Raw genomic sequence first — 17,344 nt, 5'->3', positions numbered from 1 at the left:
ACTATTTTGAAAATTGATGGTATTGACTTTTTTATAAAGATTTTTTTGTTTAAAATCGTTTTTTAGATAAAAAAAATGCCTATTATTTGAGTTTCTGGGCTAGTCGGGCAAAAGTCTGGAATTTCAAAATGGAATGGAATGGTGAAGTGGTGATTTTATTTTAATTTTGAGCAATCAACCATTCAAATTTGACTAAAATGGGGTCGCAGAATTCGATTTTGATGTTAAAAGAAAGAAATAAAAAAAACGTTTTTTTTCGAAAAATCGAATTTTGGATGATCGAAACTGGACTGTATTTAATTCAAAACACTCTTAATTAGTGAAAATGCAGGCAAAATTTTAAATCGTTTAATACCCGTGTTGCAAATTATAATAAATTAGATACTTTCACAAAAATAAGGTATTTTGCGATTTTTTAGGTAATTAAACTTTGAAACATCCCTGGGCCTTGTAAAGTCAAGGGGCATGATTTGATCCTAGTGCATTAGTTAAAACTTGGGTATACATTCTTTTTTATAAGCACTATGGACACCACTTCATGCTACGAGAACTCGCTTTGCCGCAGCCCCAGGGCTTAAGCGATGACCGATAAGCTGTCTCGTGAACTAGGTAGTTCTCCGATAGTTAAAAAATATCACAATTGCACAAGACACCGCTGCTTCTGTGACTTTTTCACTATCACAATGTGGGATTTAGGTGGGACTTCAGGATAGTACAATTGATTTGTTGCTTAGCATTAGCATTTAAAATAAATCTGTATCCTTTCCAAATCTATTTGATGATAAAGTTAGTTGCAATTGTTAAGTTAGAGTAATGCTGTCAATAAACTTTGATTGATGTAGAATACTAGGCATTCTTTTATGTCAAATTGTCCATAGAGTCTCGATCAATCAATAATGTAATGATATCGGACAAAATTCGTTGATCTGTTGAACTAACGGTTTTCGGATTATGGTTGTATCGACCATTGTTGCGAATCGAGAAACTACGGATCTTTTGACGTAAATGGTCATTTCTTTGTAAAATCGCGATTCTATCCTATTTGTATATCAGTTCATAAATTTTTATTGTTTTTGATAGAAGTAGTACTACAACAGTTAAAGGTATGTTTAGTTTTGAACATTAAGTTTAGAGAATTTTAGAAAGATTAAGCAAATGAATATTTGGACTTAAATGAATAATTGAATAAGTTGGACTTATGAATAACACACAACTGTGCATTTATTCTAGAGTCAGATCCATACAGCGTCAGTGTTTATTTGGTCGAAGTGTACTAATTCATTGGCAGATCTGATTCCAGTTGTAATGTACGACAAGACTACTGACGGACGTGACAGGACGAGGGCCCAGTTTAGAGGTTTCAACATCAACGATGTGCGGCTGGATCACCCTCCCAAAAAAAAATAATAAAATAAATAAACTTTGAAACATATCACGCATTAAAAAAAATCTGAGGGAAGCTTTGAAAATTCAACATATTTTAGTTGGATCTTTGCCTTCCTCACCTTACTGAGGAAAGGCTATCGAGAAATTAAAAAGAGATATGTGAGCTGGCATGGAAAACTTTACAAAAGCTTGACAGAAAGTTTAACTTCATGTTGCACTTTTAATTTTACTTCCAAAGTTATGCTAAACAAACGATTATGACTTCATTTCAGAAGAATTGTAAAAAAGGTAGTTTTTGTAATAAAAGTATTTAAAAGACCTTTCCAACGAGCCTAAAACATTGAGGATCCGACAACCCTAGCAAAAGGTATTAGCTCTCAACAAGTGTTATTTATGCACTTTTTGGAGGCCAGATCTCAGATATTTCAATGAAAATGATGTCCGGGTCCATCATGCGACCCGTCGTTGAATAGATAATTGAAAGACCTTTCAAGTGAGCCTAAAACATCGTGGATCTGACGAGCGCTGCGTTAACTTAAAATCGAAATCAAAGAGTGTTTTTTGCAAAAAAAAAAAAAAATGCAGTTCGTTGCAATTTTTTTCAACACCTGTCGTGTTTACCAAGCTCATTGGACTCGTGAAATAATCATCACTTATTGCTATTATTGCATAAACTCTTCCTAAAAATGTAAGCTTTTCTAAAAAGATTTTCATGATTTAACCTGTGAAAAAAACAAATTACTAAATCTTCATTCCAAGGCACCGCTCTCCCTAGATGTCACCGGTGCTGAATTCAGCCCACGACGATCCATTCTCCCAACCCGGCCTCTAGGTCGGCCCACCAGTTTGATGGGTGCGCAATGACATAAATAAAAACCAAAATAAATATGGCAGCGCGGCGGCGGCGGCATCGATTCCTTGGTGGTGTATGTGCGCGAGTGAACGAGAAGGAACCAGTCATCCAGTGGATACTCGACGACCGACCACGGAGAAAGGCGGACCAGCGGTGGACTCCGGAAGCGCAGCGAAAAGGAAGGATTTTGGCGAAAAAAGTTTGCACATTCGCGACAAGTGACCATCAGCAGCAGAAGGACTGAGGTAGTGTTTGAGCCAGTGGGATATTGACGTCCCATGAAGTCAACGGCAGCCGTCGTCGCACAAAGTTAAGCTAGAATATCCCGCAGTACGATGGAGGGTAAGTATCTCATTTTTTCGCGATAGCATCCAATCCACTGGGGGATTGTTTGGAATTTGGAAATGATGTCATGGTATTGTTCCGGCGGCAGAAAAGAAGCACCACATTATTCATTCATAACTTCGGGATAGAATAAATCATTGCGGGATAGGAAGGTAGCCCAAACAAATTCTACAGAGATCATTCACTTCTCGCGAATAGAGACGGATCGATACGATACCCATCAGAGAAGGATAGACCAAGCGTGTTTTGCGGTGTGGGGGTGGACGTTGGTGTAGGAAGGTAGTGCTGTAGGGTTGGGGGTGGTGCCAAGCATGTTCTATGGTTCGGACTTCATACTTCATACAATGTTGGTGTTGGGGCCCAAGTCGTCAGGTTAGGCTGCTGCTAGCTCGATGAACGATTTACTGTAGTAGTGTTGTGTTTACCTTTGGAGTCATGTTTAAAATAAATCTTCGGTTAGTGTGTTCTAAATTTAAGCCAAAGCAAAGTGAGGGTGCACGTTTTTATCACACGGCATCGCCAGCAGTTGGAGGAAAATGCGCCGGAGGATGGTCTGGTTTAGATGTTTGGCTAAGATGGGATAGCATCTGGTTCGGTTGGTTGGTAACTCATGCCGGTCGACCCGTGATGTAACTGTTACATGGTGAGAGAAATCGTTTCAATACCTTGAAAATTGAGATTTTAAATCGCTAATAACTCGTCAGGAATAACTCGGATCGTGTTTGAGGTCTTGGACAAAGTTGTTTGACATAAAATTTTACATAAGAATCTCACATTTGACAATAATCCGACACATTTAACGGCAACTTTTGGCAGAATATTGGAATTTTTGGCATACACCAAACATTTTTGCATTTTTTTCTATACAAGCTTCAACGATAAAAAGCGTTTCTTTACCCTTAACCGATTTGGCTCAAAATTGGCACCGTTTCTTATTTTTACATAAACCCTAGTGGGTCTGCTTCAGATTCGAAATTACGTGAATTCCATGTCAATAAATAAAAATCGGGCATGAAGCTCAAATTCAATGCTGTCGATTGTGGCGTGTTCAAGGAGCCCAAATCTATCATACCTTGACGAAACTGGTGCGTTTAATGACATCAACTTAAAAAGTTTCGAGTTGTGAAGAACTCGGTCTGCTACCGGATCACCTCGAGGAGGAGTAATGGAAGACGACGAAGATCTGATCATAGTAGACAAAACACAAAAAAAAACAAAGACAAAGTTTGCCGATATCGATCAGAAGTTCCGTTCCCAAGTTACAGTTTTTTTTTATTTATTTAGACAGCGTTGTTCTATTACTTTACCAAATTTCCAAACAAATTTAAAAATTGTGAATAAACCGTAACACGGCCTTCGACAATATTTATAAAGGTTAAAATTGGGTCCCTCCCCATTATTTTTCGTTTGCCGTGAAGCAATGCACAATTTAATATTCGCAATTCGCAATTTTCAGTGTAAGAACGGGCCTTGACCGATCTTATGCACCAGGTTCCCGACGAACACGCACTGCCCTTACACCTACATCTCACCCTTGCTCTGAGTCAGTACGAGCAACACGCTAGAACACGCTTTGAGTGTTCGTGCCAGGCATGCACACCTTCTTTTCCGGTTACGCATTTTAACTCGGCCGGGGGTGGTACATTACGTAGGGTTTGATGTAAGTATAAGCGCCTAACCATCTATAGTGTGCCTATCAACTTTCATTAAAGCAAAAACTGTTATATTTTTAGTTTGAATTCAAAAACTAATTGTTATTTACTGTGTATTGTTTTCTCCTGAAATCTTCCCTATTGTTGAGTCGTGTTTATCTGTTGCTATTTCTTTTGTCGCGGTGTTTTGTTACAATTTTTGGTCCTAAGCATGTTATAAAAGTTTACTAAAAGTACAATAGTAATATCTGTGTTAATCCATTAACCATTCCATAAATTGAGTAAGGGCTCAAACCTCACTTGTTTGAAAAAAAGGGTGAAGATTGAAAACAATAGACAGTTAAAGAGAATATATTTTATAAAAATCAAGAATCAATAGTAAGAGAATGTTGATTTTATTTTAAAGAATAAAAATGAGAAGCTGTATGTAGTAGATATAAAATTAGACAATAGTTAATATTTAAATAGAGATAAAAAACAATCGTAGATTATAGTAATGATAACTTATAGGACAGATAAAGAATTATTCAAATAAATAAATTCGCAATAAAATCAAAAGAGAAAAGACTAATGATAAATAGACTTGATATTACTAGTACATTGAGGAAAAGCATTTTTATTAAGGAAAAACACAAAGTTTGTTAAAGCAGTATCAATTGGTAAAAAAGAGTGGAAAAGCTGTGAGAGACAAGAGAATCAAAAGTAAGAAAAATCAAAATCAAATGATGGATATTAAATAGAAGAATCAATGAAGAAGTAAGAATCAGTAGAGCAAAATAAAAATAGGAGATAGGTGGTAGCTGAGAATGAAGAGAAGAGAAACCCCGTTCTGTGATGTTTCAGGTACATCCACAGCAGTTGACTCAACATACTGCGAATCGAAACAATACCGTCTACAATCACAAATTACTTCCCTTTCCCACATTGTCGCGCCCCTTTCTTTCAGCCGTCTCGACTCTGACCCGCGGTGGTCAAAGGTTTACAATCCGTTTCCACAGGCCACCAGCTAGGTTACACTTTGTCATCATGATGACTAAACCAAGCCAACGTGGAGGTAAGAAAATAAGACACTCGCAAGGAACCAGAGCTATACTGTTCTGATCAAGATAATTCGGATGATCTAACAGAACTACGGATGTAGTTAGTTACGCTCCTTCCAGGATGTTCCTTACGTGGACGTCAACCGAAGAGCACGCAACAAGGTCAGTGCCATTGCATGCTCTTAGGTATCAATCCTTGGCCTGCAATGCACAATTTAATATTATTCAAAAATTAATTCATGCAAATAACTTTGTTTAGCAACTTTGGAATTATGGGATAGTGAAAGTGATACAGTCCATACTCGATTATCCGCAGCCTCGATTATCCGAAGGTTTCGGATAACAAAACATGACAAAACATCTTTTTTTTTTGTATTTTTGTATTTTCTTACTTTTTACATCAAATTTGAGTTCTCGACCCCCTTTTTATCAAATTTAATTATTTAATTGCCTTTAAATTGAAAATTTATTTTTTTCAATATGTTATCACCGCCATCTAGGATTCAGGGTGGCCACTCTAGTCGGGAAATCGGAAAAGTCGGGATCGCCAAAATCCGCAAAAAATCGAGAAAATTCGGGAATTTATGATTTATGAACAGTCGGGAATCCCGAGCATGTTTGTTTGAAAATTATTTTCTGCCTTTCAAATATTTTGTGCAATTTAAAATTGATTTCACTCAATTCGTCTTTAGCACATGAATTTAAATGAAAGGTTTTTTTCATTTAAGTCTTTTTGAAAATGAAAAAGCTGTTTAAGAAATTAATAATCCTAATAAATATTTGATGATTTTGATGGCATGCATTTCACAACGATTTTTACAATATTTTTTTAAATCAAATGATTTTTAATTATTTTTTGACTAAGGTTATCAAATAAAAGTCAACAACCGGCTCCGTGGCTTAATGGTTACGGCTTCTGTCTCACAAGCAGAAGGTTCAGGGATCAAATCCCGGTCGGTACCTTTGAAATTTGGATTCAGGAATTTGAACTTTGAATATGAACAAAAACGAAAATGAATCAGGTGGGATTTGAACTCACACCTTCGGATTGGTTGTCTGGGACGCTAAGCAGTCGGCCATCACAAGGTCTACACTCTAGCAGTGAATTGATCCGTAGTGTTGAAACATGTTATCTTCTCATATTAAATACGCGCTGATCCCTGATTCGCCTGAGGGGATTGGAAGTCTAAATATAGATCGAGTTTCCTTCAGGTGCTTGCTTCTATGTTTAGGCGGGGCCGAACAATGCCCAGCGACCTCGGAATTGGACCGCAAGGAGCTCTGTCATTCTGAAACGGGTCGTTGGAAGCAGCGCGAGGGCTATCACCACCTAATACCCGGGACTGAGATAAGTTGTATCAGCATTTGGCATATACAAAGTCTGATACAAATTATACTTTCCCATAATTTCGCTACCGGTTAGCGGGTATTGGATTGGACCACACACACACACACACACACACACACACACACACAAGGTTATCAAATAAAAGTCAACATCTTACTTTAAATAACAACAAAGCTCATAAAAACACGATCTGAAAATAGAACCTTAATTCAACGTTTATGACCAGTGTGAAATTGCTTGAATATAACTAAAAAATTAATAAAAACCAGTACAAAACGATTTCAACATGTTGGCAGTTTATTTATTGGGTAAATATATTTTAATGTTAAACTAAATTTATAAGGTCATTTCAAATATGTTTTCCAAGTGCTTGATTTCTATTGTTATGTTTTTATTTTTACTTAGATTGTCAATATTTTGATTTTTTGAATTTAATTCGATTTTTTTTTCGGTAGTTGAAAAAAAAATGCCTTTTATATGAGGTTCACCCTGTCGGATTAAAAAATTAAAAATCAACTCAACCCCCGGTGGTTGGTCACTTTTTTAGTTTGTAGTTTATTGTTCATACTTAAGCTCGACAATCAAAAATCGATTATCCGAATTGAAATATTTCTGAGGCCGTCGGATAATCGAGTCTGGACTGTATTAAACTTCGTATATTTTCATTCTATTTAGTAAGTATTTTAGTCCTCCCCAAACGTGACTAATATTACAGCTTAGGTAATGTAGAAAAACCATTGATTTTTTTTTAAATTGTCTTAAATTTATTTAATCGTGCTTAAACTTTTTTTTTCATGTTTGGGTTCGTAAAATTGTTTGAAATAAATAAATATTACAGTTTGAATGAATGGAATGGAAATACTGCGGTTGGCCACATTTACTGAAAAAGAATGTAATTTCTGATGTTGAACTTATGCTTTATCGTTTTGACGTTCGATATTATTTGCTTCCGTAAGTTAACTGTTACACTTTAAAAAAGTGAAATCGAGTTTGTATTGCTTTTAACTAAAGTAAAAAGTATACGTTACATTGCATGACATGACATGACTGTACAGAATCTCTATAGATGACCTAATTAGTCACGTTCAAAAACTATAGATAGGTCAGAATTAGATCATTCACAACGTAGTAAAAGCTTAAGGCGGCCACAAGGTTGTGTCCGCCTTATCCCTGGATAGCGTACAGTTCTAGTTGACCGTTATCCACTCCGCCACCACTCAGAAAGAATTTTATTTTAAACGCTTCCCTGCTTCATTGGCGACCGTCCAAAATTCTCCGTTATAAATTGCTTCCACCCGTGCTGGTACTGATCCAATATTTTGCTATCCTCCCACCCCACAGCAGCAGCAGTAGCAGCTGAAATGGATGAGATCATCGCCGGGCTGAAGAACGCCACGCTGGAGAAGAGCCCGGAGCGGGCGCTGCCCCTGCTGAAGCAAATCTCCGACGCGGAAAACAACCTCTGTGATAAGTACGACATCAAGGGTGATTTGCTGGAGCTGCTCGGACTGGACGATCGAGCCGTGCAGGTGCAGGTCGCGCGATGTATTGCCGAGGTGGCCAAAACGGAAGCTCAGCGGGACAAGTTCACGAAGGAGGACGTCATTGGGAAGTTGGTGTCGTTGCTGTCGGTTGACGCGGGGAGCTTGGAGTTGACGATTCAGGTGTGCCGAGCGTTGGGCAACATTTGCTACGCGAATGACGACGCGCGGAGTATCATCAAGACGACGAAGGGGGATGAGCGGATCTTTGCGTTGCTTGATCTGGACGTGGACACCGACGAGGACGATCGGGACCAGTTTGTGCGGGTGCGGTGTGGACTGGTGTCGAACTATCTGCTTGGGAGCGATGACATTGCGGAACGGGCGGTTGAGCTGAAGATTGTCGGGAAGATCGAGAAGATTTTGGCGCGGTGCGTCTCGGACGTGGACAAGTACGAGGACCTGCTGCTGAACATCCTGCCTCCGTTGAGCATTTTGACCGAACAGATCAGCGAGCTGTACTTTGAGCCGTCGCTGAACAAGCTGATCGCACAAATTCTGGCCAAATGCACGAACCCGGACCTGGCCGAGTCTTGTCTGGCGTTGTTGCACTTTTCCGCGCAGAACGACGACGTGAAGCTGCTGCTGGCGGAGGAAGGACTCTGCGAGACGATCTACAAACTGCTCGAGAAGTACAAAACGTTCGCCAACACGGACGAAGCGCGCGTGCTGATGAAGCTTGCCTGTGATCTGATTGTACTTATTCTTACCGGAGGTAATTATGACGATCTGTTTGAGGAGTATTTGCGCTCGCTGGTGAGCAGCGAGTGGAGTTTGATTTGCTACGACTAGTCTATTGTGTACGCTTTTTAGTTCAGAATAAATGCTCAAGTATTGCGCGCTCTTTTTGGTTTGCCTTTCTCCTAACTCTCGATTTCCGCTTGGGTTTTTAGACAAATCGATGCATTACCTGTACACGACGCCCCTCCTCAAGTACATGGAGGATTGGCTCGACTCGTCGGACGTGGAGCTGCTCACGACGGGCGTACTCGCCCTAGGAAACTTTGCCCGTACCGATCGGCACTGCATTTACATGGTCGAGAACCGAATCATGCACAAGTTGCTCTGTAAGTGCTGCGTCTGTTGACCACCCTCTTGATCCTAACCGTCCTCCTCTGATTGCAGCAATTCTCGCCAAGAACAACGGCGTCGACCATCAGATGACGCTGCAGCACGCGTTGCTGAGCACGCTGAAGAACCTGGTGATACCGAAGCCGAACAAGGCGGCCGTCGTGGAGGCTGGGCTGGTGGACATTATACTGCCCATGCTGGAGATTCACCAGCCGCCGGTTGTGTTCAAGCTGCTCGGAACGCTGCGGATGACCGTGGACGGGCAGGGTGAGTTGGTTCAGAGTCGATGTTTTTTTTTTGGGTAAACCGCATTGCAATTTGTCCTTTTTTGCAGAGAAACTTGCCCAACAGCTGCTGCAGAACGAGAAGCTCATCAAGCAATTGGTTCACTGGAGTAAAACTTCCGAGTTTACCGGCGTGCTAGGGGAATCGCTGCGGCTGATGGCGTGGCTAATCAAGCACGCCTACCACGCTAGCAAGGACCTGGCCGCGGCCGACGACACGGGACTGCGAAAGTTCGTAGCCGTCGAGGGATCCGTCGAAAGTATGGTCGGCATGCTGACCTCGACCCACCTGGTGATGCAGAACGAAGCGTTGATTGCGTTGAGCATTTTGAGCACAACCTTCCAGAATAAAAACGCCGACGTAAAGCTGGACGAGTTGGTGATCAAGGCCGAGATTGGCGCCAAGTTGGCCGAACAGATTACGCTCAACGGCGAAACGATGACGAAGGAGATCGTGGACAACCTGCAAACGTTTATCAAGCTGCTGAAGACGTCCGAGGCGTGCGAGGAACACTTGAAGAAGCATAATATTGATGAACTGCTGAAGAGTATTCCCAGCCTTGTTGAGTATTGCACACTGTAAGGAGAAAGAGGTCACACCAGATTCTATTCTGAACTTCTAGCGATCCTCCCCCCAATTCTCTTGACATAACTCATTTCTAATCCTGTTCGGTTTGCTTCCTTAGCGCGCAGATATTCGTGTCACTTTGAAACGCGATGCATTTGCCAAAGTAGTACTGAAAAAACGTAGTGATTTTATTTTCCAAAATTTTAAAAAACTACAACAAACGCAATTATTAGTCATTAGCTATTCAAGGTACTTTTATTAAACACAAGAGCAAAACTCTTTACCAGCATTTTAGGGAATGTCCGTAGGAGTAACATTACGATATAATACTACCAACAACTTAAAACAATCATTGCATTTATTCAATATATGTGCTAAACGGTATTTCAAACAGTAGTTAAACAAAAGCAAAAACTTGTAGTGTCAGCATATCTTTTGATATCTACGAAATAAAAGTACTGTTTTTTTTAAATACGATATCTACGCAAAACCAAAATTTAAGACTTTAAAACCAACTCTCTCAACACCACAAACACACTCTTTCTACTCTAAGATGTGAAAACTCTGTTCGACAACACTTCTACTACTCTGGTTGCACAGAAGAGTCCCCATCCCCTTTTCTATCTAGAACAAAAAAAAACACAAAGATGATACTGTGAATCTTAAAAAATACCATGTTGAAAACATTTAAAAAACCAAATATAAGCAATGTTTTTTTCATATTTATTGAAAGCGAAAAAATGTTACACAGAAAAATCTATTGAAACATTCATCGTCTCGATCGAGGGCAAACGATCAAAGTCAAGATTGTTATTTACAAAAAATAAAAAATAAAACAAGAAAAAATCACGAATAAAAATTTGCTTTTAGTCGGATTATATAGTGAGCGCGCGCAATCTCTACGGTAAAACAAAAATGTAACACGATTAAATTAACCTGAAAAAAGACAAACAAAAAAACATTGAAGGATCGTTAATATTGGTGCAAGTTTCGATAGTCCTTGTGTTGAGAAAGCAAATGAATCAGATTATAAATTATACACAAACACACAAAAAAAAAAAACCAAAAGCACACCGACACACATGGTACGTTCGTTTGAACAGCCAGTGTGGCACTGAGTGCCGCACTCGTCGGTGCCAGTTTTGGTTCAAACGAACATTCTTTTTCAGTGTGCATGGAACTCGCATGAAACTGAAAAAATATCGAGTGCGGCACTAGAGTTTCAGTTCCAAGATGGCGGCAAAACTCGTGCGGAACTAGCGCGAGTTTCTTCAAAGAAACACTTTGACAGCTCTGAGTGCGGCACTCAGTGTGGAACTAGCCATCAAACGAACGTACCAACAGTCGCAGCAGCAAATCATCTCTAGAGAGCAAATGGCACATCGAAACCTTTTTAGCCACACCCGGATGTTAAAAGGCAGAATGCAGAATGAAGCAGTAAAGAAGCAGTTTAGATGTCGTATTCACTTACACCATAATTTCAAACAAACAAGCAAACTTAAACTCGTTCATGCATGCATTGAAAAAAAAAGAAGAAACAGAACGTATTACAATATTGATATAGGACAATTTTGCGATGAAATGAAATGCTCTTATTGATAGAATACCTCGGGCGGTTTGCTCATTTTTTTGTAGAACTGAAAAGAAATTGTTACAGTAGGGTGGAATCGAAATTGATTTTTTCAGCAACATATTTTTGGGTCCCTTTTAGGGTCCGAAACAGGGTTACCAGGTCTGAAGTAAAAGAAAATCTGGCAAAAACCTGCCAAGTTTTTGAGAAAAATTGTGTTCAAAAATGGTGTATTTTCACTTTTTATACATTATAGCTTCACAAAATAAACAACATACATCAATTTAACAAATTATGGAAGAATTATGGAATAAACCATATTTTCAGTTTTTGATTTTTGGGTGTTTTTTAATACCCCTGGATCAAGCCGGTTTCAAAAACACCCAAAAATCAAAAACTGGAAATTTGGTTTATTGGACCTATTTAAAAAAAATAAACTCCAGAAATTATTTTTTTCAAATTGTCACTCAAAAAGTCTGGCAATCCCAGATTTATCTGGCAACCTGGCATCCCTGGTCCGAATCCAAATTACTATGGAACAAGTTGCATTTTCACATTTTTATATTTACAAAAATCATGTTTTATTATTTAATGAAACTAACACCGTGGATATCCTCAACAAATCTCTCGAAGACAGTATGGTGCCAAATTAACTGGGTGCACGATAGCCTAGTTAAAATGCAGACAAACGTCAAAAAACAATAATAAAGTTAAATGAACGATGGAACAGTCTATGCAAAAATATTTATCAACAAATAAAATATTATTTTTATGTTTTCAATGTCATGTCATATTCAATGGATCTTGCCAGGTTATGCCTTGGATTTTTTTTGAGTCCCCCACGTCATTTTTCGATCATTCCAGTTAGCAAGCAGCATTCGGTAACTGGGCTACGTTTTCAGCCCAGTTACCGAACAAGTACTGTATTAACCCTCTACTGCCCAAATTTTTTTTTCGAAAGTTTTTATTTTTCCCGTTTTCAGGAGGTCATTTTGAGCAACTTTTGTTCTGCGAAAAATTTTACTTCTCTTGTTTTATGTTTTTGTTATTTCATTTTTAGTATTTTAATCTGCTTTTATCTTGCTTAGTTTATGTTTGTTTTTGGTAGTATCTGGCCTACTCTACCACCTCCTATATTTTTGTTATCTATTTTTTTCATGTTTTACAGTAACTTTTCCAATTTTTTGCATGTTTTTCACATTTTCTGCTATAAAATGGCACCATTATCATTTAAATTGTAAATAAATGTGTAGAGGCATAGTCTGGAGCACTAGAAAAACTGGATTTTTGGCGATTTTTTAAATCAAAGCCCGTATCTGGATTTATTTTTTGAAAAGGTCCAGTAAACCAAATTTCCAGTTTTTGCTTTTTGGGTGATTTTTTAATACCCCTGACTCAAGGCGGTTTCTAAAACACCCAAAAGGCAAAAACGGAAAATTTGGTTTATTGGACCTTTTCAAAAAAAAAAAAAAAAAAACTCCAGATATTTAAAAAAATGTCGAAAATGGGAATAGGGTTTTAAAGCCTTACGTACATTTTTATGTACAACGATAAAAACACGACTAAAAATTTTCTGATCACTTTTTTTTTCATTTTTATTCAAAAAAATAAATGTACAAGACAACATTTTTTCGATGGGTCAACTATGGTCTCTTGGAACGAGCTGTCAAGTAGGACCATTTCTGTCAAGAAGGGCCGCGAAGCTAATTTTTCAAAATTGATTTAAAAATCCATTGTAAACTCTTTGTGGTCGAACGAATGGTCATTTTGGTTTGAAAAATAATCTTTTTGCAATTCCGTCGTGAAACTACTTACTTTTCCTGTCATTCTTGAACGACGAAATAGCCTACTTTTCTGTACCAAAAATAACAGAATCGAATCCAGGTTTTTAAGCGAAGATGGCGTTCGAATGTTGAACGTCCGAAATGTCAAAATCGCGCAGTAGCACCAACATCAGAAAAAAAAATGCGGTTGTCATGCCATGGCACACTTTTTTCGTAATGTTGGTACCACTGCGTGATTTGACATTTGGGGCGTTCACCATTCGAACGCCATTTTCGCTTAAAAAGCTGGATAGCAAAACTTTTCAAAATAAATGCTGAAAAGTTCTACTTTTCAGCACTGAAATGGGTGCTGAAAAGATGAACTTTTCAGCACTTGTTTCAAAAAGTAACACTTTTCAATTTTTTTTTGATTTAAACGTTTTATTGACCAAATACATGAAAATTCGACTTTAAATTTCACTCAATGGGTGTTTTTCGAAATTGCAAAAAATGTTGTATGGAACTCGTTGCAAAACTTGATTTTTTCAGCACTCGTCGTATTTATCCAACTCGGTGAACCTCGTTGGATAAATGTACGACTCGTGCTGAAAAATCCTCTTTTTGCAACTTGTTGCATAAACTACTATTATCGTTGTGAACAATAATATCATAAAGTTAAACTGGAAGTAGCTACATCTTGAAAACGGTGCACTTTAACAAAACATCTGTAAAATGCTTTGGGACCATCCAGAAATCACGTGGAAAACATTTTACAAAATTACATATTTTTTCCAAAAATAAATTTAAAAAATCCATACTTCTTTATGGCTCAAAAGTTGCGTGTGTCCCCTAAATAATCAAAAAATTGCAACAACTTTATCTGTTTTATTAAAAAAAAGTTAATTTTAAAACCTGTAAAAAAATGCGTGCACAGTCCCCAGCCTCGATTATCCAAACCCAAAGCCTCGATTATTCAGGTTTGTATTGGACTTCGAATTATGGTATCCCGAACAAATTTTTTTTTTCGTTTTTCTTTGTCTTGTTTTGCGACCTTATTTTAGTCACATTTGAATAGTTAATTGCCTATTAAATAACAAAATACATTTTTTCAATATTTCGTCACCGCCATATTGGCCGCCGTACTGGATTTTTTTTAAAACTTTAGCGTAGTTTAGGGGTCATACTTTAGCTCGACAACCAAAAATTAAACAACGCAAAAAAAATTCGTGATTCGATTATCCGAAAAGAAATTTTTCCGAAGCCTTCGGATAATCTAGTCTAGGCTGTACCTATTTTTCAGAATAGTCTTCATCAATACCTAAAACTTTGCCGAAGATATCAAATCGATCAGAAAATTCCCTCAAAAGTTCAAAAACTTTTGTGAGTGAACTAATCAAAAGAGCTTCTTTTGGCAAAGTTTGAGCAAAATAAAAAAAAAAGGTCAATGTCGCACGATTTCGTGAAGAATTGCTCAAATGTTTTTAAATTCAAAAAATATCTGAAATAAAAAAAAAATAAAAGATAAAACTCATAAGTTTTTTACTTTATGATGTCAGAAATTCTTTATTTATTTTTTTAATTATTAAATTCTTAAATGTTAAATGTGAAAATTTGTTTAGCTCTTAAATTTTTATAAATTCAAAAATAATATCATTCTAATATTCTTATCTTAAATTATTGAATGCTTAAATTATTATATTATGAATTTCCTTAATTCTTAAATTCCACTTGTCCTAAATGCCTAAATTATAAAATTCCCTAAATTCCTAAAATCTAAATTTTTTGATTTACAGTTTTTTAAATCCCTAAAAAATCAACTAAAAACTTATACACTCAAACCCCGATGGTTTGACACCAACTGTTGTCAAACGAACGGGGCCACTTTTTAGTTTGACACCTCTTTTACGCGGAGTTCACACACACTACCAAACGTTTGTTTTGATAGTGTGCGTGAGCGCTGTGTAAAAAGTGACAGTTCGTCACTTTTTGGTTTGACTTTTTTTAAATCCCTAAAAAATCAACTAAAAACTTATACACTCAAACCCCGATGGTTTGACACCAACTGTTGTCAAACGAACGGGGCCACTTTTTAGTTTGACACCTCTTTTACGCGGAGTTCACACACACTACCAAACGTTTGTTTTGATAGTGTGCGTGAGCGCTGTGTAAAAAGTGACAGTTCGTCACTTTTTGGTTTGACTTTGACCAACCAACGGGGTACAAACTAAAAAAGTGCAAACGAAAAAGTGACCAACCACCGGGGGTTGAGTGTAAAAAGAAAAATATTAAAAATATCAAAACTCAAAACTGATGGATCCTCGATCCCAGTCACGACGTTCTAGCAGAGTTCTCATAGAGCTGGATATTCTTACAGCATTCCAGCAGAAATCTAGAGTTTTTTTGAAAAGGTTCTATAAACAAAATTTTCAATTTTTGCTTTTTGGGTGTTTTTTAGAACCGCCTTGAGTCAGGGGTATTCAAAAACACCCAAAAAGCAAAAAGTAAAAATTTTGTTTAAAGGGCCTTTTCAAAAAAAAAAACTCGAGAAATCGACGCCAACATTTCAAAAAGCATCATGTACAAACCATGCGTTTTGAGAAAAACGCATTTGAATGTTGAGCATCCTTTTTCAATTCCCATTTTAATATAAAAGCAAAATAAGATTTTAATATAAAAGCAAAATAAGATGTTCTAATAATAACAAACGATGAAAAACGTTGCTTTCATTGATACTTGATCATCCAAATTCAATAAAACATTATTTCCGTTGTTTTATTTAAGAAAAACAAACATAACTCCTTTTGAAATAACCAACGTCTATATCACCCTGCTGTCATTGAGGGGTACGCTTTGTTATGATTCATTTTTCTTCGCCGAATGTACATGGCGCTTTGTTCATGATGCTTTTTTTCGTCACGAGGTTTATGTAGTCTTTTGTTTGACAGGTTACTATCACAGATTGTCAAGGGAGACAGATTGGCCGATGCAAAATCAATTGGCACTGGCAACGTATGTTTTGCGCTTGCAACACAGAAAGTTTTGCAGGGCGTAAAGGGCGGTTGGTGTCCAGCGCGTTTGGATCTGTCAAACATTGGCCAATCTGTTTGCCTTGACAATCTGTAGTTGATAGGGCTATATAAACAGGGACTGCTGATGGCAGAGATTTTGTTTATGTTACTTTATTTAAATCATGATTAAATAGACTTTACTGAAGTAACTTTTGCTCATTTTTGGTGGAGAGGTAGCTTATTAGGAGAACTTTTAGAATATGCAATAACCCAGAAAGTGTCAAAATGTACATGATGCCTTTTGAAATGTTACCGTCGAAATGTTCTACAGTTCTAGCAGGATTTTGGCAGAACCAGCTCTCCTAGAATATTTCGTGACTGGGATAGGATCATTTTGGAGTATTTTTGGAGTCATTCGTTTCTGTTGGATTTTAAGCTTGGTTAAAGATAGACTTGCAAAATACGAGAAATACAAAAAAATCGTGATAGATTAACTGAGGTACCACTCCCACTTATACAAAATCTTTGAGTGACCTTTTTTTGCCATTTTACCCCGGGGCACCCATTGCCCGTGCGCATCAACTGCTCGTCTGCAGGGAAAAAAGGTAAAATATTCAAATGTCTGCCAAATTTGTTTGAGATTGTCTGTAAATCCTTTCGAGATGCTTGGTCCGACAACTCCTTTGAACCGGATAAACGCGGCAGTGAACCTTTCATCCAAAATCCCTAGCAAAATTCACGCAAATTGATGTTTAAAGATATCTGCAATGCAAAATTGTCTGCAACCACCGTTGAATATCTGTAAATTTGCAGGAAAAACCTGCGCAACTGGCCACCCGGGCCCGTCAGCACCAGCCAGCTGTCAGAGCGCGCGTACGGTGCTACCGTTGGCCACGTAATGCTAGCTGTCAGAAA

The 17,344-nt window shown here is 37.8% G+C and overlaps 1 protein-coding gene across 3 annotated transcripts; it reads left to right on the top strand.

The window, feature by feature from the left end:
* The first annotated feature begins 2,271 nt into the window (after positions 1-2,271).
* On the top strand, positions 2,272-11,694 carry LOC120418527 (GTPase-GDP dissociation stimulator vimar). Of its 3 annotated transcripts, none has more exons than XM_052709276.1 (5): positions 2,272-2,581; positions 7,966-8,880; positions 9,059-9,232; positions 9,291-9,503; positions 9,571-11,694. In XM_052709276.1, the coding sequence occupies exons 1-5, from the start codon at positions 2,575-2,577 to the stop codon at positions 10,101-10,103; spliced, it is 1,842 nt and encodes a 613-aa protein (XP_052565236.1). In that variant the 5' UTR covers positions 2,272-2,574; the 3' UTR covers positions 10,104-11,694. The 3 variants fall into 3 exon arrangements, with proteins under 3 accessions (XP_052565236.1, XP_039436898.1, XP_039436897.1); XM_039580964.2 differs by having other exon boundaries at positions 2,273-2,581; positions 7,972-8,880; XM_039580963.2 differs by having other exon boundaries at positions 2,277-2,581; positions 7,969-8,880.
* Positions 11,695-17,344: the final 5,650 nt, after the last annotated feature.

Source organism: Culex pipiens, chromosome 3, assembly GCF_016801865.2.
Source record: "Culex pipiens pallens isolate TS chromosome 3, TS_CPP_V2, whole genome shotgun sequence".
NCBI classification, from domain to species: Eukaryota; Metazoa; Arthropoda; class Insecta; order Diptera; family Culicidae; genus Culex; species Culex pipiens.
This window is presented reverse-complemented; position numbering and strand designations above follow the sequence as displayed.